The sequence below is a fragment of the Lissotriton helveticus genome, chromosome 1_1 (genome assembly GCF_964261635.1).
Source record: "Lissotriton helveticus chromosome 1_1, aLisHel1.1, whole genome shotgun sequence".
Lineage (NCBI taxonomy): Eukaryota > Metazoa > Chordata > Amphibia > Caudata > Salamandridae > Lissotriton > Lissotriton helveticus.
In genome coordinates this window covers 969105378-969131318 of record NC_136057.1, presented here as the reverse complement: position 1 = coordinate 969131318, position 25941 = coordinate 969105378, and the positions used below count along the sequence as shown (strand labels likewise).

Here is a 25941-nt window from a genome sequence, read left to right as displayed (position 1 = left end):
ACAGGCCTGTAAATCTTGTACTTATCAGAGGTCAAATGTCAGGCGCTGTCTTCTGAGGGAGCTTGTTTACTTTTCTTTCTCTGACTTCAAATGGATTCTGGGGGTAGGAAAGAGTTTTTTTCTCGCACATGACAACATTTAAATGAACTGTGTAAGTATTTTAGAATATATCAGAATTCGGAACATATAACACATTTGTTGTTATTTCTGAATTGTGTCGGAAACAAATACTTTAATATGATCAAAAGAAATCATTACACTAGGTGATGGAATTTCCACACATTTTCGTCTGTGCACTGTATACTTTTATTAGTAAAACTGTATGTCTGTGTAAATGTAATAGTCATTTAAATTAAAAATGTGTTGTCTGTAATGGCACCTCACCAAGAATACTCCACTCTTCACCACTCCACCCTGCACATGCAACACCACTCCACTCTACTCTGCACAACTCCACTTTACACCACTCAACGCCCCTGCACTCTGCACCACTCCACTCTAAGCCACTGCACTAAATGCCAATTCAGGCTACGCCACTCTAATCTAAATCAATATATTCGTCACCATACACCACTACAGTACACACACTGTACTAATTCACTCTACAACACATTACTCTATGCCACTCTGCAACACTGCACTCTATGCCGATACACTCTACGCCAATGCACTTTACTCTGTACACTCAACTCAACACCTTTGCACTCTATGACAATCCATTTTATGCCACTTTAATCTACTCTTCACCACTGCATTCTGTGACTCTGCACTCTACACCACATTACTATATGCCATTACACTGTGTCACTCAATGCAACTGCACTCTACCCTAAACCACTCCCCTCTACGCCACTTCACTCTGCTCTGAAACAATTTACTCAATTCCACTGCACTCTATGCCACTCTACTCTTAACCACTGCACTCTACACAACTTTAATCTACGCCACTGCTCTCTATTCTGCATCACTCTACTCTCCACCACTAAATTCTATGCCACTCTACTCTGCACTACTCCACTCTATGCCACTGCACTCTACCGCACTATACTAAACTCTTCATCACTCTGTTCTACTCTACACCACTGCACTCTATGCCACTCGACTTTACGTTGCATCACTCAGCTCTACCCCACTCCACTTTGCACCACTGCACTCTATGCCACTCTGGCCCATTTCACTCTACTATGCACCACTCTAATCTACCGACTGCATTCTACAATGCTGCACTGTACACCGCTAAATTCAATGCCACTGCACTCAGTACCACTGTACTCTATACCACTATACACTGCAATACTATGTCAATGTCCTCTACACCAATCCACTCCAGTGTATGCCACTCTACACAACTCCACAATGTGCCACTCCAGTACACGACATTCTCTGCCTCACCACTCTGCGCCATTCTGCTCTATGCCACTCTCCTCTACCCCACTAACTTGTAGCCATGCTGTTGTACAACATGGATAAAACACATTGGCAAAGCCAATTGCTCTTGTACAGGCAATACTTGTTGGCTTTGCCACTGCTTGTCTTTTTCTTTTAGTCTTCTTGCGTTAAAATTATGATGTTTACATTTCAGGAGAATTGAAGTGCCCCGTGAAAGTAATCTGTCTAATGGATGTTGAAACTAATGACTTTGTAGATTCAATCTATCTGTGCACATGTTGAAACTTTAATGTAAAGGAAATGTGTTGGATCTTCTTGCGTCATTGCTTTCATATAAAAAATATAATTTCCTTCTACTAGCAGTACTATAGAATCTGCAGTAGCAGAATTAGGATGAACTTAAGTTAAAATCCATTCCTTAAGCTTGTTGCTTACATCCATCTCTCATTCAGTCAATCAGAGGTCATTAGGTGTCTCCTAAAAGACACCCACACTAAAATTGAGGACGAAATCTGACATTTCTTTCACATTGGATGGGTGCGCTTCAAGAGCTTCCTCAGTTTCCTCACCAGAGCCGGAACGCATATCCACACACCTTCTGAATGTTCTAAAGAGTATAAAAAGGACCGAATCCTGGTGTGGCAAGATGGCTTTCTCTTTACCGCAGAAACTGTTACGCAGGCTCGATAGTCACTCAGAGTGAGAAGGATGATGTATTTAACAATGTTAAAATGCTTTGCCCATTGCACAGAAAAGTCCACCCATACAATAACTTCGGAAGCAGTCTGAGTAGCTTTGTGGGAGAGCCTTTAGTTCCCTATTCCACTTGTTCTGTATTTTGTTCCTTCATGAATTTGCTGTCCGCTCTCTCCTCGGCTGCAGCACTGTTACGCCTCTTCATTGGAACGGAAGAGTCCTCGGTTCTGGTCCTCGGCTGCTTTCTGAAAGATATTCATTTGAACACTAAAGTCAAAATGTATACTGACAAAATACCAGTGCAGTAATTTTTAAGAGTCAGCACAAAAAGGCCCACTATGGCCCTGATTCCAAGATGCACACTAGTGCGCAAGTGAATATAGCTTTACTGTGTGGTCAATCCATGCCAATACCATGCTATTACAAGTTAAGTTCCCTGAGGTGAGGAATTACTATATGGAACCGGATTTACTGGTTGGATAACCACAAAGAATTAGCTGTATTGTGGGTTTTAACATATACATTTACCACCTGTTCTGGGCTTGGTGGGGGTGGAGCATAGGGGAGGGAAGAGAAAGGAAAGGTAAATTCTGGCATTATGTCCTCCGCCCACCAAGAAAAAAATACCTAATGTAGCTTGGCTGGTGCAGCAGCCAAACCCTGGTATATTTTAGTGAGTGGAATTACCACATGGTAAAATCGGGTCCGGTGTTCCAACACCAGAGATAACTAGATGCAGGAGCACCGGGCCACTCTGAATCAAGACTTCTTTAGTAAGTATACTTAACAGGACTTTTCACAACACATATACACACACTGAATGAAGGAACTTGCAGAGATACTCTGGCCCTGAGACTCTGGCCCATTAGTATGTTCCCTCCGTCTTGTTCATCCCAAATGGCGAAGAACTTGGGGGTCAAGATGGATAAGGGGCTAACGTTGAAGTCCCAGATCCTTGGGGTCTCGGGTATGTGTTTCGGCCTCCTTAAGATGCTGCGGAGGTTTCTTCCCCTTCTATCTGAGGAGCATAGGAAGCTGACTGTGCAGGCTTTGATCGGCTCTAGGCTAGACTATTCCAACGTTCTTTACCTGGGCCTGCCAGAGTATCTGCTACAGCGGCTTCAAGTGGTGCAGAATGCGGCTGCTAGAGCTGTTTTTGGCTTAAACAGACGTGCCAGTGCAGCAGGTCTGTTGCAGACGCTGCACTGGCTTCCAATCCGCAAACGGATTGCCTTCAAGGCCTTGACTTTGGCCTACAAGGCTCTCCACGCGGTCGGAGCAAAGTACCTCCAAAAGAGACTCGCATTCTACCACCCAGTCCGTTCTTTGAGGTCGGAATCCCTGTTCTTGGCGGTGGTCCCGCGAGTGAAGAAAGCTCGACTGGGAGGTCGTTCCTTTGCACTTTTGGCACCACAGTTGTGGAACTCTCTGCCGCTCACACTTCGGGGAGCCACCAGCCTACTTGTTTTTAGAAAAGGTCTTAAAACCTGGTTGTTTAGCCAGTAGGTTGTATAAATTCTGTCTGCCCTATTTTTTTTCCTGCTTTCTTTTAACTGTGTTGTGTTATTGTATGGTAGTCCTCCTTACTCAAAGCGCCGGGACACTCTTTTTGAGTAGCCGCGCGCTATACAAAAATAAATATAACATAACATAACATAACATAACATCACTGATGGAGCAGGGGTATGAGAAAAGAAACCTGCTCAAATTAATACCCCCAATTCTCGCCAACCCCACCTACTAAAGGAACTTTTCAGTGACATCCAAGAATTCACCAATCCTCGCAGCGAATCCACAGACATCACGCCATCCCAAGACCTCTGTGACAACCTCGGATCCTACTTCCACCTCAAAATCAACTTCATCAACCATCAACCAGATGCCACAGCCGACCCTCCCCCTAGACACACCAGCCAGCCCACCATCTCCACCAACCACGCCAATCACGGCCAAAGACACTGCCTCAATCATGAAAGGCATCCACAGAGGGGCCCCCACCGACCCCTGCCCACACACCACAGAGCCGCCGCCATCGCACCCGAACTACAAAGCACCATCAACACCACCTTCGAAACAGGCATCTTCCCAGATGAGTGGAAATGCACAGAAGTCAGACCCCTGCCCAAGAAGCCCACAGCGGACCCCACTGACCTCAAGAACTACCGGCCCATCTTGCTCCTCCCCTTCGCGGCAAACGTTGCAGAGAAAACAGTCAACAGGGAGCTGGCATGTTTCATCGAGGACAATAACTCACACAAAAAGTAAGGGGTAGGAAGAAATCATCCCGCTTCGACCTCCTGCAACAACTATATTCCCACAACATAGAAAAGGGACTGTGTACTTATACACAGTCGGCCCTCACACACAGCAAACTGTGTCATGCTTCATCATAGGGCTGCTAACACACCTCCGCGCAGACCAACGCAGGAGGTGGAGCAATAGTGAGGGGCGAATGTGTATGTGCCATTGAAATTGAATGAATTGTGTATTGATCCCTGATCAGGTATTGGCCTTGCGCAGGATCACCACTGATGGCATTTGATGAAATTCATCGACGTAAGGCTTACCTCCTCTTTACCCTCAGGGACAAGGTAATACTGCAGCCCCTCTTTCACTTATTTTTGTGCCGCAAGGAGTACTGTTTGAAATAAGGCGGGATGAAAGACCCGTAGAAGAAACTTTCTGCTGGCTCCCTGACTGCAAGCTATATTCTTGTGAATGTTATGGATTGCACTAATAGTTTTTTTATATTTTATGAAGATGGCCTGATGAATGAACTCCGTCACTGCATTTTTTAGAAAGAGCATGCAATTTCTATGGCATCGCCAGTTCTTCTTTTGAGATAGTGAACCTAGTTCCGTTATCTGAGAATTGTGTAGTACTGAATTGTAGCACTTGTATAGCACTTACTACCCGAAGAATCAAGATCACAAGTTCTGCATTTAGACAGAATCAACAATTATTGATTGCTGGGTATCGTTACTCTAATCGTTTTTATTTGCATATTACGTTTTGAAAGCCAATCCACAGTATACCACATGCAATACATTATACATATTCCGATTGATTCAGAAATGTATCTCATCTAAGATATCAAATGCATTACATTAACCAGTCGACAAAATGACTCTTTATCTGATTGATTTTCCTCGAATCTTGAAAGTATTTTAGCTTCATTGTTATGATTGTGGTTATTCCGTGCTGTCAATTTTTCTTTTGTTTTCCATGTTCCTATACAGTATCGGTGTGTGGCCTGTAGAGCCCTCTAGATGTTTCTTACAGACTTTCACTATATGCTTAACAACTATGTAATTAACAATTAGAACAGTTAAATGCTGCTCGCTCCTTGCCTGGAGCCCCTCTGATTTTTCAATTAGGATACTGTGTTTTTCAAATCTGTTTCTATCTGTCCGACTAGCCGGGAGTGGGGGGCGTGGGAGGGTGAACAAGGGTGCAATGGTGTGACCTCAGCAGGGCCGGACTGGGAACCACAACCGGCCCTGGCAAAGTGCTCGTAGGCCGCCCACCCCTCCTCCCCAATCGGTTTGGTGGTGCTGGCGAGCTCTTTGCCGGGGCCCGTTTTCGGCCGATTTTGGTACAGGGCCGATTTTGCCAGAGACGTTTTAATGCATGGGCAAAGTGGGCTCTGGCCCAGGGCCTCAACCTTTCAGGGGGCCCCTGACAGAGTCAGCTCTGTTCTGCAGAGAGTCTTGCCCTAATGGCCTTGAACATTCCTTGTTTTAAATACTGTTTTCCTTTAATTTATTTGTAATGTTCCTGATGTGTGTGTGTGTCCAGTACAGATATTTTGCAGAGAAATGTTGCAACATCCATAAAAAAAGTTTCTTTTAGATCAGAACAGGTCCTCACATATGAGAAACGAGTGGGAGTCACAGAGATTATTTGCATTAATATTAGTGAGCTGCTGCTGTGATACAATATTAAAAACACACATAACTATCCCTGAATATTAGATGTAAACATGTTTAGAATTTGGAGAGTGTTCCTGTGCACTGTCAGTGATCTGGCCAAAGAGGGCATGAAAGAGATGAATTTGGAGCATAAATTCAAAGCTGTTCCAAACCGGGGCCCCCAAAATACGTTTGGCCCAGGGCCCCCAAAATCCTTAAGATGTCCCTGGATTTTGCAGTTGTGCTGCAAAAACGGCCCTGTAACAAAAACGGCCTCTAGCGGCCCAAAACCGCCCCCCACCCGTGCGGCGCACCGGGGGATTGTCCGGTGCCCGCTATGGCTAGTCCGGCCTTGGACCTCAGCAATCTCTGGGTAGGGAGGGGGGGGTCCGTATTCACACCACCTCTATCCTGACTATCCTTCGCCCTTATTCTGAGAGTCTCGGCTGCCCTCACCGTACCGCACCCATAGGGGGAATGAGGGGTTGTTCGATCTCATCTAGAGTTGGAGGTCCTTCACTATTGCTCTCTGCTGCCCTGGACTCCCTGGGCTTCCAGTTTCGCAATATTTCTACCCATGGTTCGGCAAGGGGTTTGCGTAATTTTGTTATCTTGTCTTCTCTGAGCAATGCCCTCTCCTCTGCCCTGGCCCAACTCGAGAGTTCTTTCTCCCAAATATCTACCCTAGGGTTTCTCTGTGAATTCCATTTTCGAGCTATTTGTCTCTTTGCTAATATTAGAGCTAGGTCTATAAACCTATGCCAAAGTTTCCGGACCTTTGGTCTGGGAAAGTGCCCATGAAGGCATATCTCTGGCTTGCAGTTCAAGCATGAGCCTCAAGACACCGTTCAGGGTGTCCATTATCCGTACCCAGTACCCTCGAACTCCCATGCAGTTCCACATCATGTGTAGGAAATTAGTATCTTCTTCACTAGAGCAGGGGCATGCCTTATCAACGGTCCCATATATAACATTGAGTCTATGGGGTGTGAGTTATGTAATGTGTAATATGTTAAACTGTATACATTTGAAGTTTGAGTTCTGGGATACTTTTCCAATACTTTCTAGGGATTTTATCCACTCTACCTCAGTTAAGAGTCTACCCATCAGTTCCCCCCACTTCTCCTGTATGTGGGTCAAGTTTACAGTAGATGATTCCATTATTGCCTTATACAACCATTTCACCAGGTGTCTGGTTGCTCCCAGGGTTACCATTGCTTGCAAAACCAGTTGTGTGTCTGGTTAATGCATGTCCCTGCTCCAGAGCTCCTCTAACTGTGTGATAGTTTAGAAAATGTCCTGGACCTAAGTCGTGATAGTCCAGGAACTCCAATAAGGGCAGTAATTCCCCATCTTGGTAGCAGTCCCGGACAGGGCATCCCTCCATATTCTTAACTGAACTTGTGTGAAGTAGCCCCCATCCCCCTCTCTAGGTAGTACCACAATTGTGAAGTCGGTACAAACAATGGTAATTACCATGCTCGACGTAATCATCTATCCCAACATTTCAGGGCTACTTCCAGCTGCTATGCCCTGTGCAGGATCTTGAATTTGGGTCTTAGCATTCTAGGCAATAGAATTTCATGACAGGAATGAGTACCAAATGTCAGTGTCTCGTGTTTCAGTGCGTCTAACCACTGTGCCATTCACTGGAGTGCTGCCAGTTAGTACGCCTCAAAGTCTGGAGCACCCAGCCCCCTCAGCTCACAGGTAGCTGCAATGTTCTAAGAGAGACTCTGTGTCTCCCGCCATCCCAAATTCTCTTAATAGACTGTCCAGATCCCTGAACCATTTCCTAGGTCTCACCACCGGCAGGTTTACAAAAGAATACAACAATTTTGGCAACATTACCATCTTGGAGAGCGCCAGCCTCGCCATTACCGGCAACCTGAGCATCCGCCTAAATGCCACATTTGCTTTTAAGGCTCGAACCACCCTTCCAAGATTGCACTCCAGTAGATCTACTTGTCCATGGAATATCTGTGTACCTAGGTATGTTAGAAGGTTGGCGACCAGGTCAGCCCCTCTGGTAGGTTACTGGTATGGTTAGAGTGGGACTCACCGGAAAAAATCTGAGTCTTACGTTTGTTGATGTTGAATCCCGAGAGTTTGGAGAATTCATCTATAAGGTGAAACAGCTTAAAAATATCTGTTCCCCCAACCCTGATGTAGAGTAGGATATCTTCAGCATATAGCGAGATCATGTGCACTGAGCCATCTAGGATGGTTCCATAACTCTCTCCCATTTGCCAGAAACGCCCTGCCAATGGCTGCATAGCCAAAGCGAAAAACAGAGACAATGGGCACACCTGTCTTGTTCCTCTTTAGATGGGGTAGGACTCAGACACTTGTCCGCTCATGTCGACCCTTGTATTGGGGCTCGCAAATCAAAGGACTTTTCCAGGTCTACCGTGATGACCACCGCATTGGGGATCTTCTCCGTTTCCGCGTGATACAACAGCTTGTATAGCCTCCACAAATTTTTAGAGGTCGATCTGATCAGGATAACCCCTTTCTCATCTTCATGAACAATTCTCTGCATGTAGGGCATTATTCTGGTGGCCAGAGCTTTACTCAATATCCAGATTTAACATCGCTAATTACTTAAAATCTGCAGTCTCTGTCATATCTGACTTGGTTTTAGGCAAGGGGATCACCAGTGCCTCACTAGTGGACTCAGGTAGTTGCCCCTTCTGCAATGAAGCTGTATATAGCCTTTCCAGGTGTGGGGCCAGGTTAGTAACATAAGTGCAATAGAATTCTGCAGGTATACCATCCGGTCCAGGCGTCTTCCCTGTAGCCAAGGCCTTCACTGCTATACTGATCTCTTTCGCCTTGATCTCTGCCCCTAGGTCTGTGTGCGCTACTCGGTCTTTCTTTTGAAGTTTTAAGCCCCCTAGATATGTTGTTAGATCCGTGTCATGGAACTTTCTAGGCTCTGCGTACAGTGAGGTATAGTCATCTCAAAATGAATTGTTAATCCGTTTATAGAGAAGAGTGTGGATCCGTTAAGCTTCAGGACGGTTCCTCCCGGCCTTCCCCCCTTCTACATGTTGTTTTTCCCGGTAGACACATAGGTCTAACAGTCTCAGTCTTTCCCAAGCTTCATTGTAAGTGCTTTTTAGGTCTGTTAACCCCTTCCTAATCTCTGCGTCTTATTCAGTAACTCTCTCTAATGCTCGTATTTGGGCTTCTAGCGTCTGGAGCTCGATCTTGATTTCTTGTCTGGCGCCTACTGTATCCCCATGCATTGCCCCCTGATTACCACCTTGAAGGTGTCCCATTCTATCAGTGGGGAGCTAGCGGTGCCTTAGTTTGTTTCAAAATATTTTGCGATGGCGGTGGAAAGCTTCTGTCTGAAGCAATCATCCTCAACGAGGCCAGGGTCTAGTCTCCACATTGGGATAGCAGCTCTCTCAGTGGTAGGAGCAAATCTCAGTAAGAGAGGGCTATGATCCAATATGGACCTCCCCAGGTATTCCGAACCCTCCATGTTGGATGCCAGTTGCTTAGAACAGAGAAACATATCTAATTTGGTGTGTAGGCCATATAATGGCGAGTATTATGAATATTCCCTGCTCTGGGCATTTTGTACACGCCAGATATCTATCAACTCGCAACCGGACATTCAGCCCCGGAGGCCCAAAGCAGCAGCAGCCGCAGCCGCGCCTTTCAGGGGGGGCCTGGATCAGTCCATGGCGAAGTCTACCTCACAATTATAGTCTCCCCACAGAATTACATCACCTGCTGCCATTTCTGACAGAGGTCCGGACAGGCGCTGGAGAAACTGCCTCTGGTCCTGATTCGGGGCATATATATTTCCTATTGTGACGTCTCTCGCTCTCAGTCTCCCCTTCACTAATACAAATCGGGCCTCTCTGTCTATGAATGTGTGTGTGGCGTGGAAGGGAGTTCCCTGCTTAATCGATAAGTGCCCCTCGTACCTTACGCAGAATAGGTTTTCAAAAACAGCTGTCCATGCCATCTGCGTTTAAGCTGTCAGGTGTGTTTCCTGAAGCATCACTACCTGAGCCCTTCACCGTCTAAGATAACTGAGGATATTATATTGTTTAGGTGGAGACCCCATGCCCCTAATATTCCAGGAAATTAACTTAAAGCCCTCAGCACTCGCCATATGTAAAGCTACGCCCCATCTCCCCCCCCCACTTTCCATTCCTAAGAGAAGGACCCCATTGGAGTAAGCAGCAGCCCCAATAACTACAAACCCCACACCCAAGAGCCAGCTGGCAACGGCTAGCTGCCCAAACCTGGAACCGCCGAGACGCCGCCGAGACGCCTGCGGGCATTCGTTTGCGCTCTACAAATCTCAAAAATAAATAAATAAACCCAACAGTAACTCTTGAAGACCATCGCCTTCAGCTCCTCAGGTGGGTCACTCTGGAGAGGGGGGGGGGGAGAGTTCACTAGAAAGCTAAGAAAAAGAAAGAGTTAGGACATCGCTTCCGTCCCAGCTCACCAACTCGCCCGGAAGGTCGGTCACCGCCTGCCCCAGAATGTGATTGGGGCCAGAATGACGTTAGTTCTAGTCTCCCAACTGCAAACAAGGGGGGTGTTCTGCAGACTGTTTCCTCTTCATATAATATCTGCTGAACGTGGAGTGATTTGTGTCAGTTGTATGTCTGTCCCTGTGTTGACCTCCGAGTCCGAGGACTGCACTGGCTGCTCTGACGACGAGCCAATGTGTTTCTCTGAACTTTTGGATGCCATTAACAAAGTGACCGCTTGCAGGGCTACCTTCCTGTCTTGTTGGGTCTGCAATATCGTGGGTTTCTTTAGTTTACTCAGTTTCTTGGGACGTTTACGTTTGAGGCCCTCTGTACGTTTCGGCCTCCGGGGCCATCTTTGTGGTTTAGGCGTGGGTGAACCTTTCTCATATGCAACCAGCCAGGTCCAAGTGTCCTTTGTGCTTTGGCAAAAGTGTGTGGAGTCATCCAGTATGAAACGAAGCTTCGCTGGGAAGATCACAGAATATTTCAGGCCTGCCTCGTGCAAAGCCTTCTTTACATCAATGAAAGATGTCCTCTGCGCCTGCACAACTGCTGTAAAATCTGGAAACATTAGTACCTTGTTGTTGTCTAGGGTGTACGGTCCTTTGGTTCTAGACTGCTGTAGTATGGAGACTCTGTCTATATAGTGCAGTAATTTGGCTAACACCGGGCTTGGGGGCGCCCCGGAGCAGAAGGACAGCCCGGCACTCAATGGGCCCTTTCAATGGCAAAGAACTTGGAGAGGGAGTCTGACGGCATAATCTCGGTCAGCCATTTTTTCAAAATCACTGCCATGTCCGAGCCCTCAGCTCTCTCTGGGATACCTATTATTCTCACATTGTTCCTCCTATTTCTTCCTTCTGCATCTTCAGCTCTGCGTTCTAGTTCAGACACTCTGTAAGATCCTTTAGGCGAGCTTCTCCTTGTTTGTGTTCTGGGACAAGTTCCTCCACTGTAGTCTCTACTTTCTTAACTCGGTCAGCCAGCTTGTGGTGTTCAGCACGTAGTAGACCCAGAACCACCGACACTGCCCCTAAGTCCTGCTGGAGGGTCTCCTTGGTGTCCGCTTTGGCAGCAAGGACTTTGTCTAGGTGAAGGTGCAACACTGAGTCCATGGTCGCGGGATCACCTCCACTGTTGCCAACGGGGGCTGGAGAGGGCTCCCTTGTGGGCGGCTGGGTCGTCCCCGTCTTGCCCTTTTGTTTCGGCATGGCCACATGGGTCTCAAGGGACTGTGAATCAGAGCTTTCCAGTCTCTTGCAGGGTCAATCCCACCCGGAGCACCAACAACTGTGCCCCCACTGCAAATTGTTTGTAATCTCCGATCACCAGGCCCTCTTGCCTCTCTACTTCTGGGGCCCTCGGTATGAGACACTATGTGGATTCTTCGCCCATGCAACTGTGCCAGGACCCAAGGGAGCTTCCTGTTAGCGTGTGCAGGCCCACCCGATGATCTTCCTCAGGAGAAGTGCGTCAAAGGGATCCCTGTATGCACTTCTCAGGTAGGGCCCCAGCTTCTCAGGATTCCTAGCCCAGTATCCTCAAAGCCTATTCTTTCCTCTCCTCGCTATGCGTGTGGGCTCATCTGCCCACTCTCCCCCTGCACCGCCTCGGCAGCTAGAGCAGTCCTTTGGGGCTGTTCCCTCCTCTCCATGTTGTCAGGGATCTGCTCTCCTCTCCAGGGGCAGCTCGTGTGCGGCGTGCCTCCTCCATTTTTCCCCTCTTTTTATTTTTCCTTCATACGCATGCCACAGCCCCTTCTCAGGTCCGTAGCACCGTACTGGTGCTACGGACTGGTCGCGCGCTCCGCCTGTTATTCAGGGGCAGAGAGTGCCCCCACTATACCTTGGGGCCTAACCACAGTCAGCCCTCCGGTCCCGTTCTGCTCTGTGGGAGTGCGGCATTCGTCCCCCTTTCATTGCACCAACCTTCCTTTGCTTTCACCACTGCTTCTTCCAGGTGTCCTCAGACTAGGCCCAGTAGCAGTTTGCCTTAGAGTCTAGTAGGCCCCCGCACTCAACCAGAAACAACGCACTTCCCTACCTTACGAGCCTCAGGAACTTCACTCAGGCCTCCTCGTACCGGTCTCACCCTCCATAGTTCCACTGTCATATGCACTCCTCCGCGAGGTTCCGTTGTTAGTGCAGGAGGGTATTTCCCGCATTGCCAGTCTCGGAGTTGCCTCCACCGCGTCCGCCGACTGTTTCGATTTCCTCGGGCGTCCTAGGCCAATATCTCCTGCAGTGACGCCTCCTTGCCAAGAAATTATCCTCACTGATCCGTGCCCTCCGGGCCCAGTAAGCGTTCGGCTGGAGAGACTTCCAGGGCGCCACAGTCTTGATAGCCAGAGCTCCGACCGCGCAGTCTCCGCCCTGGTAGTTACTTTCGTTTTGCGCGATATGCGCTCATCAGTCTGTCGGCCTCAGGAAGGTGGCCGATCGTAGCTCAACCTCGTCTTTGACACTTAAAATCCAGGGGGAATATTATCAAGAAACAGAGTTAAAATTATCGCCACATTAGCGGCAGAAAACTGCCGCTAAAGTGGCGATAATGGGCTTGATAATATGCCCTTGAAAAATCCAATAGAAGCCCATGTTCTGGTGTCAACATGGGTTTCTATTGGAATTCTCAAGGGCATATTATCAAGCCCATTATAGCTGCTTTAGGCGCAGTTTTCTGCAGCTAAAGCAGCGATAATTTTCACTCCGTGTTTCGTGATAATATGCCCCTATATGTTTTCACACCCAACCTGGCATGAATGTCTGGGGAATGCAATCCATCTCCTTTGGCAGGCATTTCCGCCCCGTGCACGGATAATTTCAGCATTGGAGCTCAGCAGCTACGCGTTCGCCATGTTGCTGCTCCCGGCCATGCCCCCCATCTTTACTCTCGTCTTTAAAGGGAAAATAAACCTGACTAAGATGATTGTGTTGTTAAGTTACTTATACATGTTCCAAGATGACTTTTCAAAAGCTGGACCGTATGTTGATACACTTGATATGGGGCAGGTAGAGAGGTAGAGTTGAAATGGAACAATGATGGTGGACCGAACTGCCTGACATGGAAATTTTGGTTTGCTCAGGGCCTGGAAGGAGCGTGACACAGATTGTTTAGAAGGTGTAAACAAAGCACCAATCATGGGTGCGCTCCTTTTTGCCCTGTTGGACCCAGGCAGTGATAAACTATTCCTGATTCAGCTATCTGTAAACCATTGAAACCAAACGACTAAACAATTACCTCTGCGCACACTGTTCACAACCATACCATTCTGGAGACTTCCAAAATTAAGGAGTGCGGCCAGGGATACAGAGTTTACACTTTGGCACCTAGGTTATTTGATGTTTGGCACTGCAAGCACGTAGCATCCACAGTACAGCACATTACACAAGGCAGCCTAGGATAAATGGGTCTCCTCCCCTCATGTGCCAGACATTTCTGCTACACTCTCTTTGACTGCTGTATGGAATCTGGAAATAAATTCATCTCGTATTTGTATGGTGCCATAAAAACTGATATTCTTCAAATGCCGCAGGTAGCAAAGGCGAGATTGGAATATGCTCACTTTATCGAGAAACCTGAGGGTGAATAGCCAATAGTCTAAAAACTGATATTGGAAATTTCAAGTTCATACTGGATTCAAACATTCACCTGTTCCAAATGTTCTGTAACCTCTCTACTGCTGCAGAGAGTAGACTATAATAGAAGAGATAATTGTTCTATATACCCAAAACCTATATGTAGTGTGTCAGATTCAGGGAATCCACAGAAGATCAGAATGCAGCGGATAGTGGACAGGGTGACGCCAAACACTGGCCTGCACAGGTTGATACCGCCTTAGGCTTCCTACCTGGTATATCCACTTATTACAACCAAACCTTAAATGAAAGAAGAGCTGCCTTTAAGACACGTGTTAGCCTGACGTAGAATTGCCCCAAAGTGGGTGAGATCAAGAGTCTCCTAAATTAAAAGAATGGGTAGAGATAAGAGGGCGAATGTTCCGCTGCCCAGGATACACACCTATCACTATAGAAATAACAAATACCTCGCTGGCGGCTTAGTTCATTGAAAGCAGGCCCTTTTTACACCCACTTGATTGCATTCTTCCATGAATGATGTTCGCATTGATACATTGTCTGAAAGGTACACAGTTTATTCCACAATACACACACCTGTGGAAGTTTTCCGATATGCCTGCAATCAGTTACAAATTCCTAAAAACCATATGTTCACTGGGTGTACTGCGCTAAACATCGCTTTGCCTGAGGTTGCTGTGGAATTCAGTAACACTTTTGTTAGACTCAGCGCCCTACCTAATTGTTTATTGAACGATCATTAATTGTAACCGTAACCATGTGTCTGCTTTGTTCTTGTGGAATACATCCCGTTTTATGTATTCATTTTGTTTTTTAAAGTGGTACGCGTCTGCGATTGTGAAGCAGTGATTCTCTTGCTGACTAGCCGTAGGGCATTAATGTGTTTACACCCTATGTATTTCATTTTGTATGCACTCTCAATTATTTGCAGCGTTCAAGTTAGAGATAGCAGAGTCACGGGGATATTTTTTATAAAACCTTAAGCTGGAAGTGAGTGGGGGTGATGTTTATAAGTACTGTGGAACAATCACTTATTGTCAGAGCTCTCGCTCTCCCTCTGTACAGTTGGGTCCAGACTTCAGGAGATATTTCTGGTGATTCTGAGAATGACCCCAGAAAGGTTACGAGGACCTTCTTTGTGCAGGTAGAACTATGCATTTTTAAATCTTTGTATGATGCCCATGTGCATATAAGGCGGTTCTTTTAGTGCAGAGCCCTATTAGCATCTGGTTTTATGGAAATCACCCTTACTAAATAATGCTGAGAACTTACCTTTTACTCATTCACACCAAATGTATATTCAAATGGATGCAAATGTTCCTACGTACGAGGAGCAGTACTGGTTTCTGAGTTCTGGAGTTTTATCATATTATACATTTTTTTCGCATATAATCTTTTAGCATTTTTATATCTTTTTTGCTCAGTATATTTCAGTATTGTTCTAAACGTTTCTTGTAGCCAGGCTACACAGTGTCTCAATTTTTCGGCTGCAATAAGAACTTGTTGCACTTGATTTTTCTCTCCTATTTTCCCTCAAACTGCCTGTGTCTTGCTGTTGCTTTTATCTATACAACACCCATAAAATCTAATCGCTTATTCCATCCTCCTCTTTAAAATTTCTCCTTCACACTTTTGTTCTGTATTATATAAACTACTGTTGTTCTTTTTATGTTGGTGTCACTAAATATATGACTGATCCACTCACTCCAAATGATTCAGAACTCCTACGTTCAGCTTTAAATATGTATTCTTGCTTCCGGTTCATGCGGGAAACATCCTTTATAACGAAACTTTTACAACGCAGAGCTTTTACAACGCAGGTTTTACAACGAAAACCATTACAACGCATTGCGCTGGGGGGCGCTCTACGGTAGGGAATAGTTTTAATTTACTATCCAACACCTTCCCTACTATCCACGGGGACTGGAGTTGGAATAGTAAATTAAACTATTCACTATCCAGCACCCCAAAGCGCTATGCGTTGTAACAGCATGCGGTGTAAAAACTGAGTTGTAACAGCATGCGTGGTAAAAGCATGCGTTGTAATGTCATACATCCGGTTCATGCGCACATCTCTGTAACTTGCTCAGCTTTGTTGCCTACCTGTGCTTCATTAATTTAGGTTTGGCGTCCTTTTTCTTGAGTGTAAAGCTGTTCACTTACTGGTTTCAGCTTAATTATGTTCTGTTGTTTCATATAAACTCCCTCTCAGACTTTCCACTGTTTCTCTTCCATTTGTTTGTCCTCCTAGCACATAAATGGTAGACTGAATGTCCTGACCACATTAGGATTTTATCAATTCTAGCCAGGTCTAAAACAGTGTGGAAAGTGCATTATCTTGAGCAACACCCTTGTCTACTGCCCCCTCCCACCCCTGCAGCACCATCAAGGACCTTATCCTCCCCCCTTTCCTGCCCACAATCCTCAACTACAGCGCCTTCATCCTCTTCTGTGACCGCAACTACCAACAGGAGGACTTCACCGATCCCAACATGACTAACGTCCTTGGCGACCTGTCTAAACTTGGACTCACCCAGTGACTCAAAGGCTTCATAAACGATGCTGGACACCTATTCGACCTTTTCTGTACCAGCCTCAGCGACATCACAGTAGACAAGCCCATATCTTTAATTTGGTCAGATCACACCCTCATCAACTTCAGCAAACCCATCCCACACAACGAGAAGAACTATTACCAAATCAATTAGCAAGCTCTCAAAGGCATTTTGATCATTCAAACACCTACACCACCAGGCTAGATACAACAGCAACCTCTCTGAATCTATCTCTTCAACTTCAGTGACTAGATACCCACTCAGCAGAAATCCTTGCTCCTGTCAAAGCCGCAGAATCAGACCACAGGCAAGCTGGTACGGCGAAAAGCTCAGGCACACCAAACCCTACTGAAAGCAACTTTAGCGTAGACAGAGACAAAGTCAGGACAACACTCAGAAGAGCACCTATAAATCCACCTTCAGACGCTACATCATCAAATCAGAGCCAATGAAGCTTTGTGCTCACCAACTGCATTAAAAGCAGCAAAATAGCACCAAGGAAATCTTCTCAATAGTGAAGACTTCACCTTTTCAGCAGCAATCTCCACCAGTATAATCCCCTCTCAGGACCTCTGCATCCAGATGCCCCGATTCTTCAGGAACAAGATGACCAGCATCTACGACAACTTCTAGCCCCAACGGACCATTCCACGTGTGCAACCTTCCTGCTCATCTCACTCAACACTCCGAGGACTTGTCACCACTCAGGAAACAGCATCAACCATGCAGTTCATACTGGAACATGAAGAAGTTCTCGGAAGCCCTCTGTGGCCCCTGCTCTCACCACATCTTCATTAGAGAAGAGGACTGCATCAACATAGCCCTCATCTTGATCTTAAATGACTCTGTCATCACAGGCACCTCCCTGGATGCCTGGAAACATACCACAGTACTCCCCTGATAGAGCAAGGACTCGTAGAAAAGAGACTTGCTCGGACGCAATCTTCTCAAGTCACCTTTAACCCCGTATTAACCTCGTATTGTGAAAATTAAAATGCACAACATTACATTTACAAGAAAAGAGTAGCTTGCCTATGTGTCTTTTTAACCAGTAACTCAAGTGTGATTCTGCTAACATAAATTTTTTAGTACGCATGCATCAACTGCAGCTACGTAGTATGAAATAATTTTGCTTAGAGGGAATTTCTAGCGCTTGTGCAGTTGTTAACAAGATGGCTGTTATGAAACTCACATGCTTGGCAGCTGTTTTGCAGAAAACTAAAACAAGTTATTTACTAATGCTAACACGGGGAAAGCATTAATAAGTAAATGGGGTTAGAATAGAGATAGGTGGTATACAGTGAAACATTTTTTTTGAAAATAACATTTATTTTATCTGACTTTACTATTAGTACGTCTTTGGGCCTCCCAAGCTTGACAGAAGTAAGCAGAGTAACGTGTTTGAAAGGTTTATCCGCAAATGCCCATTGAGAGTGAATCTGGAACGATGACTACAAAGTTGAATTCAAGCCAAGGCCACTGAGTGTCCTGGCCTGGGAACCAAGTGGTGAAGAGTTAACCAGGATGGAAGAAACTGTTGAAGCTATTAAAAAATGTTGCAAAAATAATGTGAATACGGGTGGGAAATAAAGTTTGAATAAAGAATTAAGGGGATGGGTTTATTAACAAAGAGCTAATTTAAAAAGAGTAATATGTAAGCCTTGTGTGATGATCACCTCCCCTTGCCTGTCCAATCAGAGTTAGGAGTTTCATGATATTGAAACATTTTTGGGAAGTATGTGAATATTGTAGGGTATAATTGAGGTAGTTCTTAGTTAGTTAGAGAAACGTCGATTATGAATGCTGCAGAGACCCATATGCTGTCTGAGTAACAAGAGATGCTGAAGAAGAATCGATTTGCATAACCATATATCTTAAACTAATTAATTTAGAAGAAGATCGCGGATTACTCTCAAGGAGGAAGAGCTTGTCAGAGAGGGGAGCTACGCAAGCGTCAGTGAAAGAGAGGTCATCTGTCCTGTCCTGATTCCTGTCCTGAAGCCTTTGGTCGCCAGATCTTTCCTTGGGGACCCTTCCCAGCCCCTTGGCCAGGGGGTTGGTTTTCACACCATACTTGGTAACTATAAATATAAGTCCGTTTATGTGCTTATGTCCTTTTCTCTCTATCCTCTCCTTTTCATGCATTGCCATTGCGCAGTATAATGAATGCATTTTAAAATTGATTTATTGAATCTTCCTATGAAGAGATGTTGACTGTTCTGTACTTTGTAAGTGATTCACATGAAATTAATCTCTTAGATAAAGATATTAAAACACTTCCCAACTCTGTGATCATTTAGTATTTACAGGTAAATTGATCTATGTCATTTCACCATCAACTAGTTCTCAACTAATTTGGTCCCTCGACCACAGGAAAGAACTTTTTGATCAGTGAAAGATTAGTTAGGAGCCAAAAAGTAACTAATCTTGATATAGTAAGAAATTCATAAAAGCAAGACCCCAGCGGTTATTGCCAGGTTGTTGTGAATTGTGTGTATGGGCCCAGGTGGGTTTATAGTGTGGGATTACCTGTTGCTGGTAACCCGCTGGATCACCCCCCCCCCCGAAACTGTCAGCAGATCCGAAGATGCTATCCAACTGCCGGTCTATCTCCCCGCTATCTTACCTAGCAAAAGTCATGGAAAAGATACTAAACACCCAAACAACTACCTCAATGACAACCTCCTACTTGACACCACTCAATCCTGAGTCAGTCCCAACCACAGTACAGAGACCGCCTCATTGCTGCCACGGCCGACATCTGGGTAATTATGGGCAAAAGTGACAACACAACCCACACCCTACTGGAACTTTCTGCAGTCTTTAACATCATCTCCCACCCCATCCTATTCTAACAAATGTAGGAAGCTAGCATCCAAGAAGCCACACTTTGCTAGACTTTATCCTTCCTGACAGGTCGCACCCAGTTGGTCAGCCTGGCCCATTTCACCTTAGACACCATTAAGCTCATCTGCGGAGTTCCACAAGGATCCTCATTCAGCCCCACTATGTTGAACATTTGCATGATCCCATTTCCCAGCATCATCTGCGCCGACGGAATCAAGATTATATCCTAAACCGGTGACACTCAGGTCATACTCTTTCTCAGATTAGACAACAAATACCCAGAGTAATTTCTCTGCCCGACCGAATTCACCAGATGGATGAAATAATAATGGCTCAAGTTCAACACAGACAAGATTGAAGTAGTCATCTTTGGTGAAGACACCTTGCTAGGTGACTCCCTCTGATGGTCTTCCGAACCCGGAACCACACCTCTCTCTGTAACATGCACAAATAACCTCTGAATAGGAATCAACTACCAACTTACCATGATGGCCAAGTGAACGCTGTCTTCCGCTTCTACACACTCAAGATGTTATTCAAATAGCTCCCCACCACAGACTCAGAACCGTCACACAAGCCTTCATTACCAGTCAGCTACATGAAAACACTCTATAACGGAATCAACACTCAACTGAACAGAAATTAAAATCTAGCCATACAAAACTCAGCGGCTAGGTTCACCCTCGATCTCCAACCCTGCACTCACATTACCCCAAGCCTTAAAGAGCTCCAGCAGCTCCCAGTCCACAAACAAGTACTCTTCAAACTCCTCACGCACACATACAAAAGCCTTACACAAAATTGGATCCAAGTACCTTAACAACCGCAGAAGCTTCCATAAGCCTACCAGAGACCTTTGCCCAACCAGACTCCTACACACACACCCACCACTTCCCCCACATATGCAGAATCATAGCCGGAGGTCTTGCCTTCTCCTACCTCGCTCCAAAAGCATGGAACAATCTGTCCCTACACATCAGAGCTGTCTCCTCAGCTCTTGAATCCCACAAGAAACAGAGGACATGGCTCTTCAACTAGCCCTGGCTGTGACTCGGCCCATACAGCTTCTGCTTTAGCGCCAGGATAACCTCCCGGGTGAGTTCCTGCACTATACAAATACACATAACATAACATTTGCGCACTAAGTGAATTTGAGTGGCCTGGTACTGCTGTTGGATGTTAGGTCAGGAAGACAAGGCCCCTTTACTCCCTTGATACAGGATTTCTTTGTCCTATCAGCTCCACAGTTTTGCTATCCATCCACATGAAGTCCATGTTGTGTAACTGTTTGTTCTGAAAATATATTTATGAATTTGAGATGAGAGAAATTGGAAACAATGTGCCTTGAAATGATTTTTGTTTTCACAGTTTATAATTTTCATGCTAACATTTGGACTTTCACTTTAGGTTTCCCTTAATGTGTTAATCGTGTCAAATATGATAGTCTTGAGAAGTGTTTGGAAAGAATAGGTGATGTGAATCCCTAGGTTTGTAATGTAATTTATTTGCTAGGTTAGTTAAAGTGGGCAACGGTTTGAGAAAATTAACTTCTCTTTTGTTTACAGTAACATCCACCATGTTTATTCTGAACCAAACACCCTTTCTTTAAGTCTACTATTTCACTAACCTGTTCTCCTCTTCCATTAAGATATCATACAAACATCCCGTTTGTTTTTGCTTGACAGGTATGTTCTTCATTTTACAATTCTTAGTGAAAAGGGACAACTTCTCTAGTAGCTCATTTAAACAATATATATTTGGGAACACACCCATTCACTGGTATTCTGGCGTTTGGAGCGGGTGGCATAACTGGACATCAGCAGCCGCTTGCCGTGAATCTCAGAGCTGCTACACTGATCATTGGAAGCTTTCTCAGCATCTTAATGATGTTCAATGTAACACTCAAAAGCGTCATAAAGATCTGGTCATCAAGGTTCATCATGGTGATGTGTCTATCAGAAGAAAATCCTTTCAGGGTTCTAGCTAATTATAAAAATTAAGAACATGCTAGCTCATGGAATTGACCCCTAAATATAATTAAAAAGAGATACAAATGATTCTGCTAGATTGTTTATATTGTCCTGTAAAATACACCTCGGAATTTTTCTGTCCATGGGGCCTGTTATTTTTAATTCTTTAATAGAAGTTATGGAATAGTCCTCAGCAATGGATCATTTTAAAGTTTTGAAAAGTTAATGCCCCCTATGCAGACGTTTTTGGATACTGTACCTTCAGGTGCACAGGTGTAGATCGAAGTCCTGACATTCCCCCAACTTTTGGTGATCTTTAAAGAAGCTTTTACTCTCTTCTATGTTTTTGCTGGTTTTATTTGGACGTTATTCTATATACATAAAATTATTTCCACATTTACTGCCCCTCTCATGAAAAATGTGCTGCATTCTCAGCAGGCCTAATCAGCTTCATTTAACAACATCGTATTAGTATTGCAGTTCATTTCCTATACATATTTATGCGATTTGTACACTTTATACTGTATATTTTTCTTGGCTCACTTCACGTAGTGGGTTCACATGTGCCGATAAGCATTATCTCTCCTCTAACTACACATTCAGGACATCGTAGGTAGTAGGGTCGAGCTGCTTGTTTGAATTTTCCAGTCTCCTTGATTGTGCAGACAGTGTAGGGCTGCTTTTTCAATTGACCCTTTATGCTGTGCATAGTAGTTGAGGAAACATCCCAGAAGAGGGCACGTTCATGTCCAGTGAAATGAATGGAACTTCTTCCATCAGTATTACCGCATTGCTTGGCAAGTACAAAGTTTACACCAGCGCATCGCTTTTGTACCTGCCGCTCTTATAGTCAATTCGGGGCATATTATCAAGGGGGTTTATCTCCGCTTTTTTTGGCTTTAAAATCCAAGAAAGCGGAGATAAAATTATCTCCCTATTACCTAGCTGTCGCTAACACCAGTTAGCGACAGCTAGTAGGAGATAGCGACCATCTTGGGCCCCACTTTGCATGTCAGTGATATTTATCACTAATGACATGCAAAGTGGGCGTGCCAGGATGTTAGCGACTGGAAACAGTCGCTAACATCGCTATCTCCTATTACCAACTTATGGAGATATTCGCGCTAAGCGCGAATATCTCCAAAAGCTAACACCTGCCCTGAGCAGTTCTTAGCCATGTTATCCAATGGGAGGTGGATAACATGGCTAAGAGCATTAGCTCGGTAATGCATAAATATCGCTCACTTTTCAGCGATATTCATGCATTGCGGCCGATTCTTATCGCATTTGCGATAAACCTTGGTAATACCAAGGTTTATTTGCGATAAAAATCGCCGCAGCTCAGCGGTAAAATTTTGTCTCTAACCAAGCAATAGCGATAATTATCGCTATTGCTTGGTAAAATGCCCCTTCGTTATTTGTGCTCTTACAACACCCAATGGTCACATGTTAGTATTTTAACAATCATAATGACCGTTTATAGAATAAACAGACTAAACTATTCTATTCTGCTTCTTTTTCCAGACCATGTCCCTTTTATTGCTTCTCCTGTACCAATTTGGACATGGTTGCAGTTGCTTTTTTAAGCACCTTTTGAATACGATTTGGGGGGGGTAAGTTTTATCAAGACCTCATACTTCTCCTTGTGTGCTTTTGACTTTTTTTTACGGTTAAATATGTTTTTTAAACAATTTAGGAGCACTTTCCTAATAACGAGCAATTATTGTAAAAAAAAACAAAAAAAACACATGTATGCCTGCAACCAAAGGAAAGTTAGTAATGAAACAAGTTTCTTGTCACCATCTGAGCTTTGGTGGCAATTAACTAAAGGTACAAAAATATTGCTTTATGGAAATGCTTTGGCGACAGGAGCTTTGAGCTTTATTTAAAACCCTTAGCTATAGTCAAAAGTGGAGAGTAATCTTTACTAGGAAATACATGGCTGTCAACCATAAGGGACAGGGGGCCATATTATCAAGCATGGGTGATACATTGTCACCGCTTTTATCGGCAGGAAGCTGCCGATCAAGCGGCGATAATGGGCTTGATAATATGCCCTTGTGAATTCCAATAGAAGCCCAGGTTCTGGTATTAACCTGGGCTTCTATGGGAATTCACAAGGGCATATTATCAAGCCCATTATCGCCGCTTTATCGGCAGTTTCCTGCCGATAAAAGCGGCAATAATGTATCGCCCATGCTTGATAATATGACCCATTATTTGTTGGGTGTATCATGGAAGATTAGGCATAGTACCACTTTTCCCATGATGTTACTGGATTACGAAACGGGAGATATTGACCACATTTTCGCAAAGTACCCCACGGAGTCTGCTAATGAAACTGGCACGTCAAGTTGTTTGAATATGAAATTATTTTAAAACCTAGTGCCATTCTTGTAAAACATAACGTTAGGGATGTTCCCTTATCTGTGAGGGACGACTTAAAGAAACACCTGGATCAGAGTTGCTTAGCCCAATAATGCTGCCGAGTGGGTCAGTGCAGTTGTCAAAGCAAAAATAAAAGAATGTCCAGATCGGTCTTAGTACGGATTTACGTTCGCTCAACAAAAATATTGTTGTGGACTGCCACCCTCTGCCTAAAATGAACACGCTTTAGTTCACTTTGGAAGGAGCTAAAGTGTATAGTAATATAGATCTCAAAGCGACTTATCACCAAGTGCCGCTAAAGGCAGAGTGTCAAGCCCTTTGCTCCTTTACTACTCCTTTTGGGGCTTCTAAGTGTTCACACTTGCCGTACAGTCTAGCATCAGCAGCAAGCGTATTTCAAAAGTAGATGTTTACTCTATTTAACCCCTTGGGTGCTCATGACGAGCTCAGCTCATCATGAGCTATGGCGCTCCGGTGCTCATGACGAGCTGAGCTCGTCATGACCTCGCCCGTTCCGTGGAACGCTCGCACGCTGGGCTGATTCCCCTCCTTTGATGAATGTTCCATGGGAACGGGTGTGACCATGACGAGCTCAGCTCATCATGAGCACCGGAGCGCCGTAGCTCATGACGAGCTGACCTCGTCATGAGCACCGGGGCGCTGTACGCGCCCCCCAGCACAGCGGGGGAATGTGCCCCGCAGCCAAGGGGTTAATGATGTACCAGGTGTGCTTGCTTTCCAGGACGATATCCTGGCATTTGCTTAAAATGTGACAGAAAACAATTTTATTTTGGATAAGGTTCTTAAGATTTTGTGTAGACATGGTATGACTGTGTCAAAAGACAAGTGTAAGTAACTGATAACGTCAAATACTTGGGGCATTGTATTACTTCTCAGGGCATCAAGCCTAACGAGGATCTGGTTAAAGCTCTGAGAGAAGTAGCCGCCCGGTGTAACTAAGAGGAGTAAAAATCATTCTTGGGATTCGGCAATACTATTCCAGGTTTGTCAGTGGATACACTGCTCTTATGGAGCCACTAAAGAAATTGTTAAGAAAAAATAAACACTTTGCTGTGGCTCTGAGGAACAAAAAGTATTCCTAGATATCAAAGACATTCTCTCTAAATTTCTTGCATTAAAGGCTTAAATTAGTGATCACAAGTGTGTTTGTATCTGTGGATGCAAGTGATGTTGGTTAGGTGCTCTTTTGTTTCAATTAGTGAACACAACTAAGTATTTTATAACTTTTGCATCCAGGGTTTTATATGAAACCGAAAGAGGGTAGGCACAATCGAGACGGAAGCTCTACCTTGTGCATGGGCTATTGAGACGTTTAAAACGTGTATGGCTTACGCAGTTCACATTGTGCACAGACCACAAACCTCTGATGTACTTGTTGGGTAACAAAGGCACTGCAGGAGTTTCTTCTGGACTCATTTGGATTCTCTAGAAGTTACAGGAATATAATTTGGAGGTGAGGTGCATTCCTGGCAGTACTAACATGATAGCTGATTGCTTCTGTAGGCTTCCATGTGAGAAACAGGAAAGGAGACACAAAGCATTATTGGAGGACAAATGTGTTGTGGCGAGTATGAATGTGCTTAATAAATGTCATGCCACAGTGTCTAAAGTGGAATTGAACAAAGAGTGTGAAGAGGATGACATTTTAAACAGAGTCAAGCAGTTTGTGCTGTATGGTTGGCCTCAGGTTAACTTTGTAAGGGAGAGTAGTATTGTTTCTGCCAATTGGCAGATCAGCTCACTATTGAGTCTTACATTCAGTTGAAAGTGGGAAAATGTCTTGTACCTAAGGGGTCAAGGAGGACAATATTAGACACGGCTCATAGAGGGCACCTAGGGTCCACGGTCACTAAAAAAGCACTTAGGTTTCATTTTTGGATAAGGATGTTGATGATATATTTCCAACAGGCATTGGAAATTGCAAGATACCCTTTTAATTTCCACACCATTACCTTACAGACTGTGGTGCTAATTAGCACTAGTGTAGCAGGGCCCATTGCACTTTTACCTGAAAAGCCAAAGTACTTAATGAACAAGATAATTACCTTCGGTAACAATATATC

General features: G+C 44.8%; 1 protein-coding gene across 7 annotated transcripts in view; it reads right to left on the bottom strand.

Moving 5' to 3' along the window:
• Positions 1-194: 194 nt before the first annotated feature.
• The window catches only part of IL15RA (interleukin 15 receptor subunit alpha), a 539514-nt gene continuing 513767 nt past the window's right edge, over positions 195-25941 (bottom strand). For 5 of the 7 annotated variants that reach the window (XM_078677244.1, XM_078677266.1, XM_078677248.1 and 2 more), the window contains one exon: positions 195-2330. In XM_078677244.1, the coding sequence (XP_078533370.1) occupies positions 2207-2330 (124 nt within the window). In that variant the 3' untranslated portion in view covers positions 195-2206. The remainder of the gene's footprint in view (positions 2331-25941) is intronic. The other 2 variants (XR_013607280.1, XR_013607277.1) reach the window with 2 other exon arrangements.